Source organism: Loxodonta africana, chromosome 4 (genome assembly GCF_030014295.1).
Source record: "Loxodonta africana isolate mLoxAfr1 chromosome 4, mLoxAfr1.hap2, whole genome shotgun sequence".
Classification (NCBI taxonomy): domain Eukaryota; kingdom Metazoa; phylum Chordata; class Mammalia; order Proboscidea; family Elephantidae; genus Loxodonta; species Loxodonta africana.
This window is the reverse complement of record NC_087345.1, coordinates 119,856,025-119,880,545: the sequence shown is the minus strand read 5'-3', so window position 1 is coordinate 119,880,545 and position 24,521 is coordinate 119,856,025. Positions and strand designations below refer to the sequence as shown.

General features: G+C 37.6%; 1 protein-coding gene across 1 annotated transcript in view; it reads right to left on the bottom strand.

Moving 5' to 3' along the window:
• PLCZ1 (phospholipase C zeta 1) overlaps nt 1-24,521 on the bottom strand; it is a 42,140-nt gene that overhangs the window by 4,276 nt on the left and 13,343 nt on the right. Inside the window, exons 5-9 of the mRNA XM_023554696.2 lie at nt 19,538-19,717; nt 13,435-13,591; nt 9,437-9,553; nt 7,886-8,058; nt 2,829-2,961 (exon numbers count right to left, since the gene is read on the bottom strand). Coding sequence (XP_023410464.1) covers nt 2,829-2,961; nt 7,886-8,058; nt 9,437-9,553; nt 13,435-13,591; nt 19,538-19,717 — 760 coding nt within the window. The remainder of the gene's footprint in view (nt 1-2,828; nt 2,962-7,885; nt 8,059-9,436; nt 9,554-13,434; nt 13,592-19,537; nt 19,718-24,521) is intronic.

Sequence of the window (24,521 nt, the reverse complement as noted above, 5' to 3'; positions counted from 1 at the left end):
TTACTCCTGCATAGCGTTTCTCACATGTATCACTCATTCCTTTTCTAGTGCCACACCCTTCTTCAAGACCTGACTTCCACATCCTCTAACTATTGAAATCGTATCTTGACTCTAGTTTGTATTTCTCATTTCCGTCTCATACACTTCTTCCTATCTAATATGCAGAAACAATCTCCCTAAAGCTCAACTCTGTTATCATTATTTCCCAGCTTAAAAGCATTATTCATTATCTACAGAAATTTCCTAACATCTTACCGTGGCTATACTGTTCATTCCCAGTATACTTTTTCATTTATCTCACACAAATCTTCCTTAAAAAACCCACCCAGTGCCGTCGAGTCGATTCCGACTCGTAGTGGCCCTATAGGACAAAGTAGAACTGCCCCATAAAGTTTCCGAGGAGTGCCTGGAGGATTTGAACTGCTGACCCTTTGGTCAGCACTTAACCACTACACCACCAGGGTTTCCAAATCTTCCTTAAATACCTATATTCCACCCATTTTGAACTTCTTGGCTTTTCCCTAGCATGTTTGAATTTTGTGTTCAGCATACTGTAACATTCATATTATTTCTTTTGCCTTAAATGCCCTCATTCCAAATCTCTGTTAAAATTCTTCTCATTCTTCAAGTACCATCTCCAAATTTGCTCCTTTCACAAAAGTTCTTTGTACTTAAAGCACCAACCAGATAAAAAAAAAGCTAAAGAAAAAAAAATGCCACATAGCATTTCCAAGGAGTGCGTGGTAGATTCCAGCTGCTGACCTTTCGGTTAGCAGCTGAACTCTTAACCACTACACCACCAGGGTTTCCACTAACCAGATACTATGTCATAGTAAGTTTACTTTTATCTCATCTCCCATATTGAAATGTAAACTATCTACAATGTAGTTAGTTGGAGCATGTATAATAATAAATCAATAATAAATAGAGATTTTAAGTCTCTTGATATTTAGCACCACATTTTTATCACAGCAGGGCCACAACAATGTTTGATGAACTACACTGAATTCTGCAGGGATATTCCCATAAAACCGAGAGATGTTATCAAAAGTCTAACGGGAGCTAGAATCATAGTATTATAAGGGGTGTGTTAAATAAATAAAGGTTCTGTGTTTACTGCCCTGAATATTCAAGTAGGGGTGAAGGTAACAAGAGGTAGGTTACTACAAATTTCCAGACATTAGCAGTTACTATTTCTTGATAATATCATTGTAATGTGCCTTCAACTCTGTTGTTTGCTGTTGAGTCAATTCTGATTCAATGACTCTATGTGACAGAGTAGAACTGCCCCATAGGATTTCTCCTAGGCTGCAATCTTTATGGGAGCAGATCACCAGGTCTTTTCTCCCATGGAGCCATTGTATGGGTTTGAACTGCCAGTCTTTTGATTAGCAGCCAAGCGCTTAACTATTGCACCACCAGGGCTCCTTCCTTCAACTCTAAAGGTAAACAAAAAGGCAATAAGCCATAGTCGCCACCAGTATTCCTTTCCATTGATAATGGTGTAAGGTAGCAAAAACTTCCCAAATCTTTTCCCCCATCTTTAAAACTAGAAGCCATGCTGGAAGCATAGTCAGAAAGCAGAAAGACAGACCAATGACATTGTTAGGAATTATTGCCCAAGAAGAGAAAGGCCAATAAAACTCCACCTGCTCCTCTATCGGTGCCAATTAGGCCTGCAGTGTAATTTCAGACTCTGAAAGAAAGCCTGCTATACTTTGAGAATACGCACTCAAAGAATATTCCAGATGCCAGGATCAGTTCCAGGTCTCCTCCAAGGTAATTCTGACCAAGGGTCCATCTTAGCAACCTATCCTTTTCTGATAGCCTTAGTGGAAAATGACAATGCCATTACCCTGTTACATAAAATGTCATGGAATGTTGAAACTCTCAAAACCTTACCAAAGCCATTTCTTCCTTTCCCACACATCTGACAAAAATGACTGAATTATGCATCCAAACATCGTATGAATAGGTTTCTATGGCATACTTACTGAGTCAGAAGCTGTAGATCTTTGATCTAAAATAACTCAGGGAGTGAGGTAAAAATGTGTAATATGCTGTGTCAGAACAATCACAATTTTTAAAAAAATTTGTTTTACACAGAGACTAGAAGCTAGCTAGATTTTCACGGCCAAAATGTCTCTCTTAATTCAGTGATACAGGGGAAAACATAAAAATGCAAAAGGTAATAATTTTGCAGATCAGATAAATTTTTGTATTCATAATCTGAAAATATACCTAAACAATGTCTTAAATCATTGCCAAATTGTTTTTACTGTTAGTTATGGATTCAATTGTGCCCCCCAAAAATATGTGTTGTAATCCTAACCCCTATACCTGTGGTTATAATCCCATTTGAGAATGGGTTGTCTTCGTTATGTCAACAAGGCAGGATTCGTGTAGAGTGTGTTTTAAATCAATCTCTTTTGAGATATAAAAGGGATTAAACAAGCAAGGGAGAGAAGAGTTGGAAAAAGAGAGATGCCAAGCCACAAAAAGATTGCCCAGGAGCAGAAGTTCAGAAGAGACAAGGACTGTCCTCCAGAGCCAACAGAGAGAGAAAGTCTTTGCCTGGAGCTGGCATCCTGAAATCAGACTACTAGCCTCCTAAATTGTGAGAAAAAACATTTCTGTTTGTTAAAGCCACGCACTTATGGTATTTCTGGTTCAGCGGCACTAGATAACTAACATATGCATATAACACTTTAGTAACCTTGAACATAATGTAAAACATTTACCTCATAAATAATAAATATATATAAAAAAGTATAAGCTTTCCAAAATGAAGTCTAATAGAAGTTCAACAAGATGTATTAGGAGCTCACCATTTTTTTTAATTGCACGAGTCTGCTGTTTCATTTGATCGTATGGAACACCATAAATTTCTATTATCACCAGTGTGTCGGCTTTGTTAGGTGATGAGGGATTACTAAGCGGCAGCTGGATACCACTGATGAGCTGCATGAATAATTTTTAATAAAAGAATTTAGCAAAATATTAAACTTCATCACCGCTGAAATTCAAAATAGAAATATCTACTCCAAAAAAGTTAATAGACTCTAGGTCATCTTCTACAAATATTGAAGCTGGAAAAAATGCAAATTTTGAGATTTAACTCTTTTATCCTCAAGTTTCAGTTCATAAACACCAAGAGCATGTCTAAATTATCCCATTTTACTGATATGTGAATACAGCGGAATCCACATTTTCCATTAATGATTCATTAACATACATTTTTTAAAAAAACATTTGTTATGATCAAATTTTTCTGTAATTCAGGATGAATTCGTCTGCTAACATGCTATTTTCAAGTTCATCTTATGTATATATAGCTAAAAATTGGAAACAATATGAATACTACTTCTCAAACATTAAAAACAAAACACAATTTCTGATGACAGTTTTTTCCGATGGTAGAATTTATGTTTGAATGACTTACAATGAAATTTTTCATTATCCATTACTATCAGTATTGTCATGAAAAGTCACCTGAATCTGACAAAATTGATTATTTCATATGTACATTCAGGTCTGACTATCAGAAGAATGATTAACAAATGATTTAGTAATTTCCATCTAGCCTTTAGCCAAGCTAATTGTCGAAACAAAGATTTGTTTTACTTCAAGGAACAAAGTGAGCACGAAACAACTATATTTGAAATGTACTAATTTCAGGATGAGAAATGAAAGAGTTAAGCCTAAAAATGCAGTTCTAAAAAAAAAAAATCAATTTCTTGAGGTTATAATAAGAACAAATAAGTAATTAGATTTGAAAATACAGAAGGAAAGGAGGAAGGAAGAATAAAGGAAGAAAGGGAGGAAAATTTTTGTACATTTCTGATACAAGTCCTTCATCATGTATGTTTTTCAGATATTTTCTCCCAATCCATGGCTTATCTTTTCTTTTGCTGTAACAGTGTCTTCCACAGAACAGAATTTTTTAATTTTGATGAAGTTCAGCTTATCAATTTTTTTCTTTCGTGGATCATGCATTTGGTGTCGTACTTAAAAAGTCACAGGCAAACCCAAGATTTTCTCTTACGTTATCTTCTAGAAGTTGTAGCGTGTCAATCATAGTTATTTTAAATTCCCCACCTAATAATTCCAAAATCTTAGCCTTATGAGAGCCTGGGTCTAATGCTTTATTTGTCTCTTCAGACTATTTGGAGTTTTTTTGTTTGTTGCATTTTAGCATACCTTAAATTTTTGCTGAAAGCCAAACATGATGTACTGGGTAAAATGAACTGAGATAAATAAATCTGGGGTGTGAGTTTAGGCTATGTTTACTGTTTGCTGTAGCTGTGGTATCAGAAGATAAAATTTTCTCTAGTGTCCTTGTTTTTATCTCCCTCATTGCCTTGGGTTTCCAAAGAAACTCAAATAGGATCTGAGGCTTGCAGTTCTTTGAGCTGTAATCCCTAGTTATTATAAAAAAAAAAAAAAAAGAGGAACCCTAATGATGTAGCAGTAGGGTATGTGCGGGGGGAGGGGGATACATTCCAGCGTCTAATGATTAATGACTAGATCTCAGTCATTTAGTGTGCTTGTATCCCTGAAGTGCGACCTTCACAAATGCTTCTCAGAATTCCATCTCCCTCATAGGTGAGACAAGAAAGTTAGAGAAGGCTAGAGATAGGTTTTTTTCCTTCCCACAGGTTGATTAGGCTTTGGTAAACCGAAGTCTATTAGACAAAGAAAAAATAATTTCTATAGAGGCCAGACCTTGTTAAGGAGAATAGAGAGCTCTGGGCATATTTCAGAATGGCCACTTTCCCCCTCTCCTTGCCAAAATTGTTGTGTTGTATGCTGTCAAGTACATTCTGACTCATAGTGACCCTATAGGACAGAGTAGAATTACCCTATAGGGTTTCCTAGGCTGTAATCTTTATAGGAGCAGATTGCCAGGTCTTTACCCTTGGAGTGGTTGATGGGTCCCAATCGCTGACCTTTCCGTTAGGAGCTGAGGACTTAACCGTTGTACCACAAAGGGCTCTTTGCCAGAAATAAAAAAAAAACGTTGTACCACAAAGGGCTCTTTGCCAGAAATAGGAGGGGATTTTCTCTAGTCTTTACAATGAGGATTTGATAGTACTCCTGGAGGTAGAATTTACAGATCTGTGGTTGTTACCCTAAAACTACCCCCACCCCTCACCCCCAAGAATTCTTAACCCTCAAGCTAGTCCACAGAGACTCCAGCATTATGCTGATTACAGTTTAAGTGTTCCTACAGTCACTGGCTCCAGCTTCAGGCTTTTGCTCCTGGCCTTCTGCTCTTGGTAAACTAAGTGATTCACCGTATCTGCCTGTCTTTCCACTTTTCAGGGCAGCAGTTCTTTTCTGGTTTTTTGTTTGTTTGTTTTTTTCAGTTCTCTGATAGATCTCAGAAGAATTGTAATTTACAGGTTTTTGTTTGTTTTCAGATTTTTTTTCTGGTTTTGAGGATGGGAGTGGCAGCTTCCAAGCTCTTTATGTGTCAGACTGGAAACCAGAAGTCTCCAGTTTTTAATATTTTAAGTTTGACAAAATGGTGGTTACATAGATAGAGATGCTAGGCAGACTGTTAAAAATATGCCTTTAGATCTCAAAAATGAGGTCACATTAAAATTTGAGCATTATTGGTATGTACGTGGTGGTTAAACCCATGAGTGTGTATAAAATAACCCAAGGGGAATATATAATTTGAGACAAAGCTTAAGAAGAAAGCCTTAGGCAATTAAGTACTTCAGGGGCAAGTAGAGAAAGAGGAATGAAAGAAAATGAGAAAGACTAGCTTGGGAGGTAAATTTAAAAAGAAAAGGTACAATCACAGAAACACACCAAGGAGGTTTGTGTGGAGTAGGAAGAGATTTTACAGAGTGGCTGGTTTACCTCTTCTTCTCACCAGAGCAACTATTAGAAAGCACAGAAAGGATGCCAAAGTTATAATAACATTGTAAAGTAACTTGGCCCAGATCCTAGAATGAATGCCAACTAATAAACTTTTGACTGAACGTAGTGTTGTAGGCAATTTCTTTCCATCCACTATATGCTTCTACAAAACCCTTAACAACCAGGAGAAGAGTCACCTACATGCTCCACTGGAGCTGTTTCCTGCAGCGGCCAGGATCATTTCAGTCCCATCGTCTTTTCTGTACTCTCTTTCCACATTAACTTCCAGAATGTAGTTTCCAAGCCTCCTTATTTGGCTGGGATAAAATGGTGAGGGCCTGCTGAAATGGCTGTGAATGATTCCTCAAATCCTGTGATGTTATGACAGTGGTGGAAGGAGCTGAGATAGGAGTCATGAGAGAACCACACCCTGGGAGGAGGGGCTTCTAGCTTTACACATACTCTCAGACAGCCAGGTAATGGGAACGAACGGAGCTCTCACCAGCCAATAGAGCCAGCAGAGCTACACTAGGCAATAACATGAAACACAATAAACCTGGCCAGGGACAGCAATATAAGTATTTACCAAACATCCAGAATAGGGTCTGGTGGTTCACATGGTTCTAGCGACATCTACTTAAATAGAAAAAGGGACTAATGAGACCATACCCATCCTATTGATTTGCCAACAGCAGGTATATAAACAGTGTAAAATAGGACTGTGTGGTAAAGTAGAAGGCCATAGAAAGAGGAAGACTCTCAACAAGGTGGATTGACACAGTGGCTGCAACAATGGGCTTAAGCAAAACAATAATTGTGAGGATGGCAACGACTGGCCAGTGTTTCGTTCTGTTGTACCTAGGGTCGCTATAAGTACCTAAGGTCACTCTGAGTTGGAACCGACTCGATGGCACCTAAAGCAACACACAATTAAATGGAAAGAAAAACAACTAGGGGCTTTTCAATGACATTTTTTAAAAAAGAAAATAAGTGGAGCACTTAGGATATAAAATAAGAAAGCTTTGAAAGGCCTTTGCTAATGGAAACGATATATTTTAGACAACTGCATTTGCTCTCAATGAACTTACACAAAGATGTAATGAAACAAAAGATGAAATAATAAGAAAATACCCCAGGGGGAGCAGTTGCTGGATATGACACAGAGGGAAATGTGAAAGAAACAATATCAGGTAAATAACAATGGGAGGGGAGGGACTAATAATACAAGAGAAAATTTCAAATCTACATTAGAATCGGTAAAGAATAAAATCAACTACAGACCTAGAGTCATAAATGTAGAGGAAAAAAAGTTAAAAACACTCTCAAAACGCAGAGGAAAAAAGAAAGTGATAAAGTTGACACATATAGGTAGACACAGAGAATAGATACTAGAGAAAAACATGGACACTTATGATTTCCAAACAAGCAAATTATATTCAGAGACATAATGGGGAAAAAATCCTGTTACTGCAAAAGCTAATTCTGGAGATTACTGAAAGAAAATAGCTTCTAGAATTTATTTGTAAAATTCTTTAAAGCTGTGGGGCGGGAAAGCAGGATAATCACAAACTAATTATTGGACTGGACTCAGACTTCTCTATCACAATATTAAATGCTTAACGACCACAGAATAATACAAAATAGATATTTGAAAGGAGAAAGTCTTAGCTCCAATATTTCAATCCATAGGCAGGTAATCATTCATGCAATAAGGCAACAGAAAAACATCTTCAGACATGGAAGGGTGCTGAAATACCACTGGCATAGTGGTTAAGAGCTCAGCTGCTAACCAAAAGGTCAGCAATTCAAATCCCCCAGCTGCTCCCGGGAAACTGTTCTACTCTGCCCTATAGGGTCGCTCTGAGTCAGAATCGACTCGATGGCAACAGGTTTGGTTTTGGTTTCTTACAGCACCTGAAAAAATTAACAAAACTTAAAAACCACTAAGGGAAAACTATCTAGTTTATATATCTAACCAAATAAAAGTACAAGAAAAAGATGTTATTAAACTTACCCTTATTGTAAGTGTAATTGGTTTACTGTTTTTCAGTGCTTCATTTGGATTAAAGTTCGATTTACTCTCTCTTAGGAACTGTGGTTTCAAAATATACCCAGAACCACCATTGTCCAAAAATTTTCCATTTTGTAGGTCCATAGGCAGACCAGGGGTCTGGAAATTTAAGGCCACTGTGAGAAAAATTATTTCAACATTTTCAGGAAATAGAGAGTACAGTTAAAGAAACAGTTAAACAATTCGCTGAAATCTAATCATGGGTTGTATATTTTCTAAATGTTCTTAGCCTAGTAAGTCATGATTTTTAAATATTTTCCTCCTGCCATGTCTATATTAATGTATGAAGTGAGTTTCAAAATTTTTCCAAAAGTTAAATTATTTTATTGCTTTAAGTAAAAAATCAAAATGACACAGTACAGATTATGGACTAGCAATTTAAAAAAAAAAGCAATGTACGTGTCAGATAAACTAAAAAAAAATATATCAAAATAAAGAAAATCAGTACATTAAATGAAGCAAAGAGAAGATACCAATTACATCTTACTCTTTGAAGTCCAAAGAGATGCTGCTGTCACTTGAGGAGAAAGTGAGAAATGGGCAGAGCAATAATGGTTGTTAAAATGTAGAAATACCTCCATATGGGCTGGTAAATGGCGACTGCATTTGTTATCACAGCCCACCCTCCAGCCTGGTCCCACTTCACTTCTGGGCCTTGCCACAATTCAGTAGCAGAAGAGTTCACACCTAGCCCTTTCTGACTGGTTAGTGCCAGTACTATACGAGCTGTTCATTTTGGAATAGGGAGGGTCTGGTGAGGACAAAGAACAAAGCATGTAATCCCATTCACTCTTTTTTTTTTTTTTAATTGTGGTAAATATATACGTAATGAAGCATTTGACATTTCAATAGTTTTCCCATGTACAGTTCCGAGACATTGTGTTCATCTACCTCAGTCAGTTCCTAAACTTTCCCATCACCCTTAGCAGAAGCTCAGTGTCCCCTAAGCATTGAGTCCTCCTTTCTCTCTCCCACCTGGCCCTGGTAACCACTAATAAACTTTGTCTCTATACAATTGCCTCTTCTAGATATTTCATACAATATTTGTCCTTTTGTGACTGACTTAATTTCACTCAGCTTAATACTTTCAAGGTTCATCGGTGTTGTAGCATGTATGAATGTAGAGGTGTAAAGTATAAAAGGTAGAGGGCACATAATTTGGAGGGGACTTTAGCGAATCTTTTAAGCAGAGGAACTTGATCTTCAATGTCCCTTTACCTTTATTTTTGGCTTCCTTTTTTCATCAGACCTGTCTCATACTAACCCCTCATGAATTCAACCTTCACACCCTCAACCTTCACCTAGATTTATTTCTTCTAAGCCATTTAGGAATGACTTCAACGATTGAAACCAATGATTTGCTTTTAATGCCTTGCCCCAAAAGACCCAGATCCAAAAACCTTCATAGGAAGCTCTTCTATAAGTGTGTTAAAAAAAAGAAGAAGAAGAAGAATTTATCTTACTTTTGCAAACTCAGTATTGTATATAACATACCCATCTGACAACCTATATTCCAGAATTCCTGGGGATTGAAATTAGAAGAGTCTGTTCTCGTTGCTTTGGGATATATTCTGGTAATGAAATTCCTAGTGTGAAAAATAAATTCTTTTGCTAAAAAAAAATAATAATAATTAAAACATTGAGAAAGAGTTCAAATAAAAATTAAATTGGCTACTACTTCTATATATTATGTATGAGACCCTGATTGCACAGCAGTTAGGAGCTCGGCTGCTAACCAAAAGCTTGACAGTTCGAATTCACCAGCCGCTCCTTAGAAATCCTATGGGGCAGTTCTACTCTGCCCTATCAGGTTGCCATGAGTCGGAATTGACTTGACGGCAATGGGTTTGGTTTTGGTTTTATAATAATTTCAATAACTTTGTTATGTATTATCTTAGCAACAATATCTGTAATTCATGGAAATCAAAATAAATCCATGCCTTCATGTTTGACTGTGTAATTCACTGTTAGTGAAGAGTTAATAATTTTAGTATACAATTTAGGTATCCTGATAATTCACTTGAGAGGAAAATGGATTCAAAATTTATACTTCTTTTTTTCTACAACCAAATTAATATTATTTTGATATAAAAATATATATAAAATTCCAAAATAAAGTATCCCTGTTCTTTTTCAAAACAAAAGTAGCGTATTTCCCCAATTTTGTTCTTGTTACTCTATCACATTAGGGCAGAATCACATGTAAGTGATATAAAGCTATATAATGCTAACCGAATTAACCAGGTTAATTTCACAGATGCTCAGAGTCAAATGGGGCCTTAAAGTTAGCCAGTTCCGTCACCAACTCCCCACCCCATCATCTTCCTCAAGAATTCATTCAATCTTTGCATCCCTTGGTTAAAAGAGAACTCGCCATCTCCCAATACCTCCAGTTATTTCAAAGGTATTCCTTACTGAGACAAGGTCTATGTACTTGTAGTATATATACATATCTGCATGCAAACACACAGACATATATATATATGTATATATATACATACACACACATATGTGTGTGTATATATATCTATATGTCTACACACACACGTGTGTATAGTGTATGTACAGTCTGGAAACCCTGGTGGCATAGTGGTCAAGAGTTCGGCTGCTAACCAAAAGGTCGGCAGTTGAAATCCACCTCCTTGGAAACCCTATAGGCAGTTCTACCCTGTCCTTTTAGGTTGCTATGATTCGGAATCGACTGACGGCAACGTTTTTTTTTAAATATATAGTCTATTTAAATCTCTATATATTATTTACAAATTTCTTTTTATTTGTATCCTATTTAAATTACCTGAGGTTTAAAACTGGTTTATAACCTTTACCATTGGACGCTCCATCAAATTTTTGAACACAGACTTTATGTTTCTGCAAGGCTTTTCTTCTTGCACTAAGCATATCCTGTTCTCACAACCATTCCTGTTCACATGGTGACCAGGATTGGGAAAAATGGTTATTGCCTATGATGCAGCGTATTTACTAATCAAACTAGAACAGAATCATTGCGTCTCTCACCCTAAATACTGTTTTTTGGGGAACATTGCCACATAAAAAATTACAATTAACTCTATTAATACATTTTAAAAAGTTATACACTCCTTGAGAGAAAGTTTACTTTGAAGCCATTTATGTATAAAGGCAGCATCCTGTCCAAGCATCATTCTCTCTTATTCAGCCCTAGAGATATCTATCCTTAGGTAAAATACTTACTATTTGGGATCTTAATTTTTCTATCTACAAAGTGATAACCATCTCTAAGGACCCTTAACCTAAAGTGATTTTCTTACTTCTTAGTTTAATATGTTCTGTTAAACTGACAATTCCTTGGGATATATCTTCCCATTCTTTTCTGTGTGTATGTGTGTTTGTATACACGTACATGAACTACCCAAATCCCTTTTCAAATTTTGTGAAATTGTTTAATAAAATTAAGAATGAGAGAATTATAACTATTTTTCCTGTGGCCAGAGGTCTTCATGAATAACAACAAAAGCCTTTGATAGTTTCAAGGAACAGGGGCCTGTAAAGAAGGTCATTCACTCTCTTGACCACATCCCACAGTAAGAAATACATTTTACAGTGCAACCCAACACACACACAAACACACACACACACATGCTTGTTTTATAAAACAATACTTTTTTGCATACAACCCACTCTATTCTATGCTATGCTACTCTACTATTTTAACTGTGGTCCAGGACTGCTGAATTGACTTTTGGTCACCATCCACAGTATAAAATTTTTAAAAAGGCGGGGAGGGGGTGGGCTTAAAATATGCAGGATCTCTAAAACAGTTTGAGGAGCTGAGTTAAAGTATACCTCAAAACCCTTAGGCACAGTTGCCAGCCCATGAGGTTAACCAACAAGTATATCAGAATCTGCACTTCCAAAGAGCCAATAGCTTTTCTAAAGTGGGTTGCAGGTGCTTATTTTCCTGCGTCGGTGTTTCTACACAGAAACACCAATGGCAGATGGTTATTTTTAAAGAGGGATTTTGGAATCACTGATGAGTTCCTTGCCCATCTCTTTTCATGTATGAGATATTCTTCAGCATATGAGTCTGAAAAAGGGAGAGGCTCTGCTTCCAATTCTCTTTCCCAGGCCTTGTTCCATCTTGGCCTCTATCTGATTCAAATCTGAATCAGAAGAGAATGAAAAGAAGATTCAGAGACAGAATACTACCCTAGGGAGATACGCAGTGCACGCTCTGCACAGCCGTCTGGTGTCCTGGCCTAGATGCCATTTCCTCCCACCCCTTCACCATGGATATACAGGTTTAATGAAAGGAGCCCTGGTGGCACTGCAGTTAAGCACTCAGCTGCTAACTGAACTACCCATCGGCTCTGTGGGAGAAAGACCTATTCAATTTGCTCCCGTAAAGATTAAAAAAACAAAACCCAAACCAACTGCCATTGAGTTAATTCTGACTCATAGTAACCCTATAGGAGGGAGTAGAACTGTCCCATAGAGTTTCCAAGGCTGTAATATTTATAGGAGCAGACTGCCACATCTTTCTTTCAGGAGCGACTGGTGAGTTACAGTTGATGACCTTCTAGTTAACACCTGAGTGCTTAACCACTGAACCACCAGAGCTCCTTAGAAAACCCTATGGGGTACTTCCACTCTATCACATGGGGCCGCTTTGAGTCAGAATCAACTCAACAGTGCACAACAACAACAGGACTAATGAACTCTGCCTCTTAGGATGCCTGCTGAATCTACAAAATTCACCATGTCTCCACAACACACACACAAAATAAACCAAACCTGTTGCCATCAAGTCAATTCTGACTCACAGCAACCCTGTAGGACAGAGTAGAACTGCCCCATAGGATTTCCAAGGACTGCTAGTGGACTAGAAATGCCGACCTTTTGGTTAGCAGCCAAGCTCTTAACCACTGCATCCTGCATCTCTGCAGTCACTGTCAAAGACCTTCACTATTTCCTCCCTCCCTGCAGTCTCACCCTTACGCTGCCACGTGGTGCAAGCTGTTAACACATTCACAGCTAACAAAAAAGTCGGAAGTTGGAACTCACCCAGAGGTGCCTCAGAAGAAAGACTTGCTTATCTATTCCTGGAAAATCAGCCACTGAAGATCCTATGGAGCACAGTTCTACTCTGACACACATGATGTCCCCACGGTTGAAACCCCCTGGACAGCAAGTGTTTTTTTGTTTGTTTTTAAACGTTGGCTCTGCCTATCCCTGCAGCCTTGTCAACCCCGCTCTCTTCTAGAAACCACTCACCACCACAGCCCCATCAAAGTCACCACACTGGACATCCTCAATCAAAATTTCATGGCTTAAAGCAGTTAATGGCTAAGTTCTTCCAACTAGAACTTAATGTAACCTGAAGCATATAATCCCTTTCCAAATAACGTTAAATATATTAACATTTTATAAGATAAACATCACTGATCAACCTTGACACCTTCACAGTGAACATACCTTTTTTAAAAACTACATCTATTCGAATCATAAGAACTTACCTCTCAGCTTTGAAAGTTTTCGGGCCCGTGACTCCCCAATGGAATTATTTTCATTAAATTGCTGATGCATTCTTGAATGTTCAAAGCTTCTGAACTTCTCAGCTTTAGTGTAAATGACAAGATCTGATAGGGCCAGAGCTATTTTCACCTTCGAGGTCTAAAAATATAATACGGTAATTTCACATTTTGGCCAATCATTTGAAATATTCTTTTTCCAATAAAGAAACTATGTTTGCAAAGCAATGATTTTAGTCTTTTGGTAAGATTATTTTCTCAAAAACTATTTAGATCAAGCCATTTTGATTATTTTTTATGACTACAGTATTTGATGTTAATATGAGATAGCATAAATCTAAAACACAAATTAACATATTAAGTACTGACGATGATAATTATTGCTATTTCTTTTTTTCCCAAAGATCTGTTTGTCATCATGAATTATATAAATTTAAGAATTTTAATCATGAGTAAGTATATTTCCAGTTCTATCTAACTTTGTGGAATAGTTTCTATTATGTAATGGAATCTGCTGTTCTGCAGCCCAGCAATTATTTCCCTTACACTTGTGTTAACCACATCCCAAGTTTTGTTTTAGGGACACACTCCTCGCTCATGATTGATCGGTGTGCGTAGGGATGGACCCTGCAGATTGGGCCTGGCTAATGAGAGCTTTGGATTCCCCTAGCAACAGTAATTGGTTCAGGGATGTACACATAACTGATTCATACCCACTGCACTATAAAAATGTGTTGGGTCACCTAGGCAGTAGATAGGTACTACACTGGGTTTGAATCTGAAAAGATATTAAGCTGAAGCTTTTGCAACAATCTAGCCACCAATACAGAGAAAGCAGAGCCAAAAGTTGGAGAAAGAAATAAAGGTCTATTGACCTTGCTTGAGACACTACACTAAGTCATCCCTAAAATTAGAAATTTTTTCCTTCAACTTTTCATTTACGTGGGCCAAATAATTCCCGTTTTACTTGAACCAGCTGGCTTGGTTTTGTGTTACATGCAGCCTAATACACTGTCTTTTGTCACCCTGATTTTATGTATTAGTATATTATGTTCTGTTATATATAGGATTGCTGTGGGTCAGAGCCAACTCAATGGCCTTTAACAATAACAACAATACTATGCATTACTAACATCGATTTCTTTGTATGTCTCTGCCAGTATGATCTTGACAGTAGGAAGATTATGTTTTTAATCTACATATCTTTTGTACACTGCACAATGCCTACTACATGTTGTCTTTCTTAGGTGCTGTCAAGACGGTTCCAACTCACAGTGACCCAATGTACAATAGAACGAAACACTGCAGCGTCCTGCACCATTCTCACAATTGTTATACTTCGGGCCATTGTTACAGCCACTGTGTCAATCCATCTTGCTGAGGGTCTTCTTTTTCATTGACCCTCTACTTTACCAAGCATGACGTCCTCCTCTAGGAACTGATACCTCCTGATAACAATTCCAAAGCATGTGAGACAAAGTCTTGCCATATTTGCTTCAAAGAAACATTCTGGTTGTACTTCTTCCAAGACATATTTGTTCATTTTCTTGGCAGTCCTTGGTATCTTCAATAATCTTCACAACACCATAATTGAAAGGCATCAATTCTTCTTTGGTCTTCCTTATTCATTGTCCAGCTTTCACATACATATGAGGCAACTGAAAAAAACCCTGGCTTAGGTCAGGTGCACTCTAGTCTTTAAGGTGACATCTTTGTTTTTTAATACTTGAAAGAGGTCTTTTGCAGCAGATTTGCCCAATAAAATATGTCCTTTGATTTCTTGACATCTGCTTCCATGGGGGTTGATTGTGAATCCAAGTAAAATGAAATCCTTGACAATTTCAATCTTTTCTCTGTTTATCATGATGCTGCTTAATGGGCCAGTTGTGAGGATTTTTGTTTTCTTTATGTTGAGGTGTAATCCATACTGAAGGGTTTGGTCTTTGATCTTCATCAGTATGTGCTTCAAGTCCTCTTCACTTTCAGTAAACAAGGTTGTGTCATCTGCATAACACAGATTGTTAATGAGTCTTCCTCCAATCCTGATGCCCAGTTCTTCTTCATATAGTCCAGCTTCTCGAATTATTGACTCAGCATACAGATTGAATAAGTATGGTGAAAGAATACAACCCTGATGCACACCTTTCCTGACTTTAAACCACACAGTATCCCCTTGGGTTATTTGAACAACTGCCTCTTGATCTATGCACAGGTTCCTCATGAGCACAATTAAGTGTTCTAGAATTCCCATTCTTCCCAATGTAATCCCTCATTTGTTATGATCCACTCAGTCGGATGCCTTTGCATAGTCAATAAAACACAGATAAACAGCTTTCTGGTATTCTCTGCTTTCAACCAGAGTCCATCTGACATCAGCAAAGGTATTCCTCGTTCCTCTCCTCCTCTGAATCTGACTTGAATTTATGGCAGTTCCCTGTTGATGTACTGCTGCAGAAGCTTTTGAATAATCTTCAGCAAAATTTTACTTGTGTGTGATATTAGTGATATTATTCTATAATTTCCACATTCGGTTGGATTACCTTTCTTTGGAATAGGAATAAATATGGATCTCTTCCAGTCTGCTGGCCAGGTAGCTGTCTTCCAAATTTCTTGGCATAGACAAGTGAACACTTCCAGCTCTGCATCTGTTTATTGAAACATCTCAACTGATATTCAGTCAATTCCTGGAGACTTGTTTTTGACCAATGCCTTCAGTGCAGCTTGGACCTCTTCCTTTAGTACCATACCAAAACCAAAAACCAAACCCACTGCTGTTGAGTCGATTCTGACTCATAGCAACCTTATGGGTTCCTGATAATATGCTCCCTCTTAAAATGGATGAACATTGACCAGTTCTTTTTGGTACAGTGACTGTGTGTATTCTTTCCATCTTCTTTTGAGGTTTCCTGCTTCATTTAATATTTTCTTCGTAGAAGCTTTCAATATTGCATCTCGAGGCTTGAGTTTTCTCTTCAATTCTTCTAACTTGAGAAATGTCCAGCACGTTCTTCCCTTTTGGTTTTCTAACTCCAGGTCTTTGTACATGTCATTATAATATTTTACTTTGTCTTCTCGAGTCTCCCTTTGAAATATTCTGTTCAAGTCTTTTATTTCATTGTTTCTTCCATTTGCTTTAGCTACTCCACATTGAAGAGCAAGTTTCAGAGTCTCTTCTGACATCCCTTTTGGTCTTTTCTTTCTTTCCTGTCTTTTTAATGACCTCTTGTTTTCTTCATGTATGATGTCTTTCTACAACTTTGGTCATTAGTGTTCAGTGCACCAAATCTATTCTTGGGATGGTCTATTAATTCAGATAGGATGTACTCAAGGTCATACTTTGGCTCTCATAGACTTGTTCTAATTTTCTTCAGTTTCAACTTCAAATTGCATATGAACAATGGATGGCCTGTTGCTTAGTCAGCCTCTGGCCTAGTTCTGACTGATGATACTGAGCTTTTCCATCGACTCTTTCCACAGATTAGTCAATTTGATTCCTGTGTACTCCATCTGGTTAGGTCCATGTGTATAGTAACCATTTTGTTATGCAATGAAGAAGTAATTGGTGTTGCAAAATTCCATCATGCAGTCTCCAGCATCATTTCTATCACCAGGGCCATATTTTCCAACTACCTATATCCTTCTTCTTTTTTTCCAACTTTCACATTCCAATCGCGAGCAATTATCAATGCATCCTGTTTGCCTGTCGATCGAGTCCAGACTGCAGAAGTTGGTAAAAACTGTCAATTTCTTCATCTTTCACCTGAGTGTCTGGTGTGTAAATTTGAATACTAGTCGTATTAACTGGTCTTTCTTGTATGTGTATGGATATTATTTTATTACTGACAGCGTTGTACCTCAGGATAGATCTTGAAATGTCCTTTTTGAAGGTGAATGCAATGCCATTCCTCTTCAACTTATTATTCCCGGCATAGTAGACCATATGATTGTCCGATTCAAAATGGCCAGTACCAGTCCCTTTCAGCTCACTAATGCCTAGGAAATTGATCTTTATGTGTTCCATTTCATTTTTGATAATTTCCAATTTTCCTAGATTCATACTTCGTACATTCCACATTCTGGTTTTTAATGGATGTTTGCAGCTGTTTCTTCTTATTTTGAGTCATGTCACATCAGCAAATGAAGGTCCCAAAAGCTTGGCTCCATCCATGTCATTAAGGTCAACTCTACTTTGGGGAGATAGCTCTTCCCCAGTAGTCTTTTGAGTGCTTTCCAACCTGAAAGGCTCATCTTCCGGCACTATATCAGACAATGTTCCACTGGTATTCTATCTATTCATAAGATTCTTACTGGCTAATTCCTTTCAGAAGTAGACCACCAGGTCCTACTTCCTAGCCTGTCTTAGTCTGAAGCTCAGCTGAAACCTGTCCACCATAGGTGACCATGCTGGTATTAGAATACCGGTGGCATAGCTTCCAGCATCACAGCAACACAAAAGCCTCCACAGTAGGACAAACTGACAGACCCGTAGGGTCCTATTACATAAGTGGGCATATTAAATATTTGTCCACTATAGAGGGAAATTTTTATAGAGGGAAATGGCTGCAGCAGTACATCTACAGGGAACTGCCAGAGATTTAAGCTGGATTCAGAAGAGGCCCTGGAACGAGGGATATCATTGCTGATGTCAGATGAACCCTGGCTGAAAGCAGAGAATACTAGAAAGATACTTACCTGCATTTTTTTGAATAAGAAAACGCATTTGAATATGTGGATCATAACAAATGATGGTTAACATTGCGAAGAATGGGAATTCCAGAACATTTAATTGTGCTCATAAGGAACCTGTGCACAGACCAAGAAGCAGTCGTTCAAACAGACCAAGGAGATACTGTGTGGTTTAGAGTCAGGAAAGGTGTGCATCAGGGTTGTGTCTTTTCACCATACTTACTCAATCTGAGCCAATAATCCAAGAAGCTAGACTAAATGATAAAGAACAGGACATCATGATTGGAGGAAGACTCATTAACAAATTGTGATATGCAGATGACATAATCTTTCTTGCTGAAAGTGAAGAGGGCTGAAGCACTTACTGATAAAAATCAAAGACCAAAGCCTTCAGTACAGATTACACCTCAACATAAAGAAAACAAAAATCCTCACAACTGGACCAATAAAGAACATCATTATAAATGGAGAAAAGAATTAAGCTGTCAAGGATTTCATTTTTCTTGGATTCACAATCAACACTCATGAAAGCAGCAGTCAAGTAATCAAATGACACATTGAATTGGGCAATCTGCTGCAAAAGCCTTTTGTAAAGTGTTAAAAAGTGAAGATGTCACTTTGAGGACTAAGGTGTGCCTGACTCAACCCCTTGTGTTTTCAAACACCTCATGCGCATGTGAAAGCTAGACAATGAATAAGGAAGACTGAAGAAGAATTGATGCCTTTGAATTATGGTGTTGGCAAAGAATATTGAATATACCATGGGCTGCGAGAAAAACGAACAAATCTGTGTTGGAAGAAGTACAGCCAAAATGCTCTTTACAAGCAAAGATGGCGAGACTTCATCTCAGGTGCTTTGGGCATGTTATCATGAGGGACCAGTCCCTGAAGAAGGACATCATGCTAAGTAAAGTGGAGGGTCAGTGAAAAAGAGGAAGACCCCCAACCAGATTGATTGATATAGTGCCTGCAACAAGGGGCTGAATCATAGCAAAGATTGTGAAGATGGTGCAGGACAGGGCAGTGTTTCATTTTGTTGTACACACGGTCACTATGAATTAGAAATGACTCAGCAGCACCTAACAATAGCAACAATAGAGGAAAAAAATTTTTTTTAATAACAGCTAATACGGAAAAAGAGAAAACAACTTTTAAAATATCTTCTGCACTGCCAATTTTTTCACAGTAAATTTTAAATAATTGACTAGTGCTGCCATAAATGAAAAAAAAAAAAAAGATTTTTCCCTACTAAGTTTTTTAATTCTCCAACAATGAGAAGAAAATTAGAAAACTTTTCAATGATGTGTAAGATTTTAACAGAGCAAATTCTTACCTTTTTTTTGAAAATTGTTAATCTGCTTGATTGTGCTTCCTTTTCCTGATTTTTCTTTTTGGCCTCTACTTTCTTTCCCTGACTGCTTTTGAAAGAAGGAACCTCAGATGCTGCATCTTCCTCATCTTCTTGATCGACTTCTTCTTCAAATTCCTCTACCAGGCCATGCTTATTAGAACCTCTCCTTTCACGGGTTTCTGTTAACGTTCCTATTTTCTTGTTCTTCACCAATATTTTGAATTTTAATGCCTAGAGAGCCAATTTGAAAGAGAGATACAATTACATACTTTTATACACTTTCAGGTAAATTTACATGATAATGGTCATGAACATTGTTTCAGATTTTCAGTTAGCCTGCAGTATTAACTTATATAATATCCTCATAAGGATAAGAACATCTTTTTTTCCATACCTCTTATTCATGCCCTAATAGAAACTAATGATATCACAGTATTGACAAAAATTCACCAAAAATGGGTCTGCTATAAATGACACTTACTGTAGTTTCATTTCTTTTACATTCCACAAATGTCCACTGAGTATATAATTGAAATCCATGAAAAGTAAATACGTGTTAAAATAACTGCCATGTTATTGAAGTTAGAATTTTACAACTTCTGGTACTAGCTTCAGGTCATCACTCTCTTATCCAACATTAAAAAGTATTAAATGAACAACTGAACAACAAAAATATAAGTAATTCTATCAAAAAGTGGGCAAAGGAGATGAATAGACCCTCACCAAAGAGAATATTCAAGTGGCCAGCAAATACATGAAAAGATGCTTTCTGTCATTAGCCATAATGTAAATCAAAACCATAATAAGATACCATCTCACCCCTACTAAAATGGCATTGATCAAAAAACAAACAAAAACACAAAACAACAAACATTGGTGAGGAAGTGAGGACCTTGGAACCCTTATCCTTTGCTGATGGGAATGTAAAATTGTACGACTACTATGGAAAACAGTATGGCATTTACTCAAAGTATTAAAAATAAAACTACCATATGTCCCAGCAATTCCACTCCTAGGTATATACCCTAAGGATCTAATAGAAGTGACACAAACAGACATATAGCAAAAAGATGGAAACAACCTAAGTGCTCATCAATAGATAAATGGAAAAACAAAATGTAGTACCTGCATACAATGGAGTACTACTCAGCCATAAAGAAAAATGAGTTCCAGAATCATCTTGCAATGTGGATGAACCTGAAGGACATTATACTGAACAAAATATGTCAATCACAAGAGGACAAATATTATATGATCTCACTTTTATGAAATGACAAGAATAGGTAAATATACAGAGACCAAAGCTCATTGCTTGTTACCAGATATGGGAGGGAGAGACAGGGGGAATCACTCTCTAGGTAGAAATCACTTTTTGTTTACGGTGATGGGAAAGGTGACACCGAATGTGAGTGAAGCTTGCACAAGTTGACTAATGTAGTTGATGACAATAAGTTGAACACAAGAAAAAGAATGAATGGGTAATGTTATATACCATTCTCACAGTGACCCTACAGGACAGAGTAGAACTGCCCCATACAGTTTTCAGGTACCGCCTGGTGGATTTGAACTGCTGGCCTCTTGGTTAGCAGCCATAGCACTTAACCACTATGTCACCAAGGTTTTCCTATAGGGTCACTATGAGTTGGAATCAACTTGGCAGCAACGGGTTTGGTTTTTTTAGTTTATGCTATATGTAATTTTGCAGCAATAACTACAACCAATACATGTATACATATACAATAAAACAAATAGGGGCTACAGATGCTGATACCTAGACATAACCAGTCATCAAGTTTTCTTGGTTTGAAGACTTAGGACCATGGTTTGGTGGGACGATTCAGTCAATTGGAATAATATAGTTTTTAAAGTTTATGTTCTACCTCCTAAGTTAGTGAGTAGTGTCAGTAGTCTTAAAAGCTTACAAATGGCCATCTAAGACACAACTATTGGCCTCTATTTGTCCGGCACAGAAGAGGAAGACAGAAACTCAAGAATCGGAGAAGGAAGTGGGCTACAGAACTAATTGTCTCAGTGAACCACTGTCTCCTCTACCTTCAGACCAAAGGAACTGGATGGTGCCCAGTCACCGCTACCCAACTACCACTACCAAACATTCTGATCAGGAACACAAGAGACAGATCCTGATCGAAAGAGAAAAAATGTGGAACAGAACTCCAAATTCTTAAAGAATTCAGACTTACTGAACCCATTGGGATTAGAAGAATCCCCAAGACTGTTACCCTGACATACTCTTTAAACCTTGAAGTGAAACTCTCCCCTGTAGTAATCTTTCAACTAAATGTGAGGTTAGCTCACCCTTGAAAACTGCGCTCCTTTAAAAATTTATCTATATCAGTCCAAATGGACAATAGTTAACTCTAAAGCATAGACAAGAAGTTTAAAGAGACTAAGGTTATGGGACTGAAACAACTAGAACAGAAATGAGAACATTGACACGATATGAAGGATGTAACCAATATCACTGAACATTATGCGTAGAAAGTGTTGAGTGGGAGCAAGTTTTGCTGTGTACATTTTCACAGAAAATAAAATAAAATATTTTTTAAGTATTAAAATGAGATTAAAAAAAAAAATCCATTGCCATCCAGTTGATTCTGACTCATAGCACCTCTATAGGACAAAGTAGAACTGCCCTGCAGGCTTTTCAAGGAGTGGCTGGTGTATTCGAACTCCCGACCTTTTGGTTGGCAGCCAAGCTCTTAACCCCTGTGCCACCAGGGCTCCAAAAATGAGATTAGGTTTGTAAAAACGTCTATCATGGCATCTGGCATCTAAAGATTTGTAACCAAAAAAACCAAACCCGTTGCTGTCAAGTCAAATCTGACCCTTAGCGACCTACAAGGACAGAGTAGAACTGCACCATAGAGTTTCCAAGGAGCACCTGGTGGATTTGAACTGTCGACCTTTTGGTTAGCAGCCATAGCACTTAACCACTACACCACGAGGCTTTCCAAGATTTGTAAAGCCCCTTCCAATTTCAACTGCGTTACATACAAGCATCGTTAACAGTATTTCTTATCAATCAAAACTAGGAGGATGGCAAAACTTACCATCAATATCTCTCATTCTAAATCAAAAGCCCTCTGGTCCCCTTCTTTCATTTAGTTATGCCTGCCCTTTTCAAAAATTCATTAATTTAACAAATACATTTATGAAGTGGCTATTATGCTACAATGCTGAAATCTGGATTATGAAGCAAAATTCCTTTCTTCAAGGAGCTTTGATTGTCCCTTCTCTCTTGTCTTCCTCAGGTAACCACTCAAATTACTCCATTATCCTAGGCCTTCTCTCATTCACCATGACCTCTATGTTACTCTCCAACACAGAATTTTCTGAGGTGCACTCTGCAACCATATACATCGAAAGCATCTCCTGGGATGCTTGTTAAAGGGACCAATTCCTAAAATCTACTTCAAAATTAGAGAATCAGAATCTTGATTTATGGGACTGGAAATACACCACCTTAACAAGTCTCCGGGCAACTCTGTTGCACACCAATGACTGAGTGTAGTATTTGAAAGTGAGTCTATCTCTACTGTGTTGAAAACTTCAGTCAAAGTTAAATTTGAATGCTAATAATGGATTAATATATAATAGGTGGAGGGATTCTATTCCCAGTAAGCTAAAAATTATTATGATTTCCCAAATTAGCCCATGACTCCTAAATTTAATGTTTGATAATATGTTTCTAGCATTTTGCACAGTACTTTAAGAGTTCTTTTCTGTCACAAATGAACACATATGGACTGTGGACATTCTCATGAGGTGAAATAAATCACATTTTTTACATTTATTTAATAATTTATGTTTGTCTGTCTCAATTATATAATGAGTCCTATACTTCTTGTTACTAATGTCACAACACTTTCATTTTTACATTTTTCACTCACTTCAATAAAATAATAAGGGAAGATATAAAAGATGCAAATATTAGAAAAATACTACTAGCTTACCAAAATGATGACATGTCAACATAAACTATTAGCTTTCTGCAAAAGCTTGAAATGTTCATTTATCATCTGACAATATTTGAGGTAAGAGAGAATGGGCCAGCAAAGAAAACTAAGGAGTAGCCAGAAAAGAATGAGGGAGACCTAAGAGATGTGGTGTTACAGAATGAGGTGTTTTGAGGAAGGGAAGGACAGGTCCATAGTACTGAATGTTGCTGAGATGAAAAAATGGAAATTTAGGCTTTTAGAGGGAAGCATAAAATAAAAAGATAGCTGGAGATGGAAGTGCAAACCTGAGGGTAGGGTGGAGTATAGTTTTAAATCAAATCCTCGAATGTGCTCAGGGAAGACAGAAAGAGACCAACAAGGACAAGTGAATTAAAAAAAAAGCCATGATGAAAAAAGAAAATCTTCCACCCAGGTGATGAGGAAGTGTGTATGAACTCCAGCCCATTTACAACATAGAACTTTGGCCTCTTTCTTACTTAGCCTTTTGTGTATCAAACATAATGCTTATGAAACGTTAGGCCAAATTTCCATGGCCTATTATTAATTTATTTGGGATTTTGGACCCATAAGGTGCAATGTACGATAAAAATTTAGGATTTTGAATACATCTCTAACTAGTCCCTTTAGCAAACAAAAATAAAAACCTGTTGCTGTAGAGTTGATTTTGAGTCATGGCCACCCCATGTATGTTAGAGTAGAACTGTGCTCCTCACGGTTTTCAATGGTTGATATTTTTTTAAGAAGTGGATCACTAGGGCTTTCTTAGGTGTCTTTGGGTGGACTAGAATTTCCCACCTCCAACGTTTAGCTGTTGAGTGCGTTAACTGTTTGCACTACCCAGGGACTCCCTTTGTTGTTAGGTGCTGTCGAGTCAGTTCCAACTCCTAGCAACCCTGTGTACAACAAAACGAAACACGGCCTGGTCCTGTACCATCCTCACAATCTTTGTTATGCTTGAGCTCTTTGTTGCAGCCACTGTGTCAATCCATTCCATTAAGGGTCTTCCTCTTTTCTGCTGACCCTCTGCTTTACCAAGCATGATGTCCTTCTCCAGG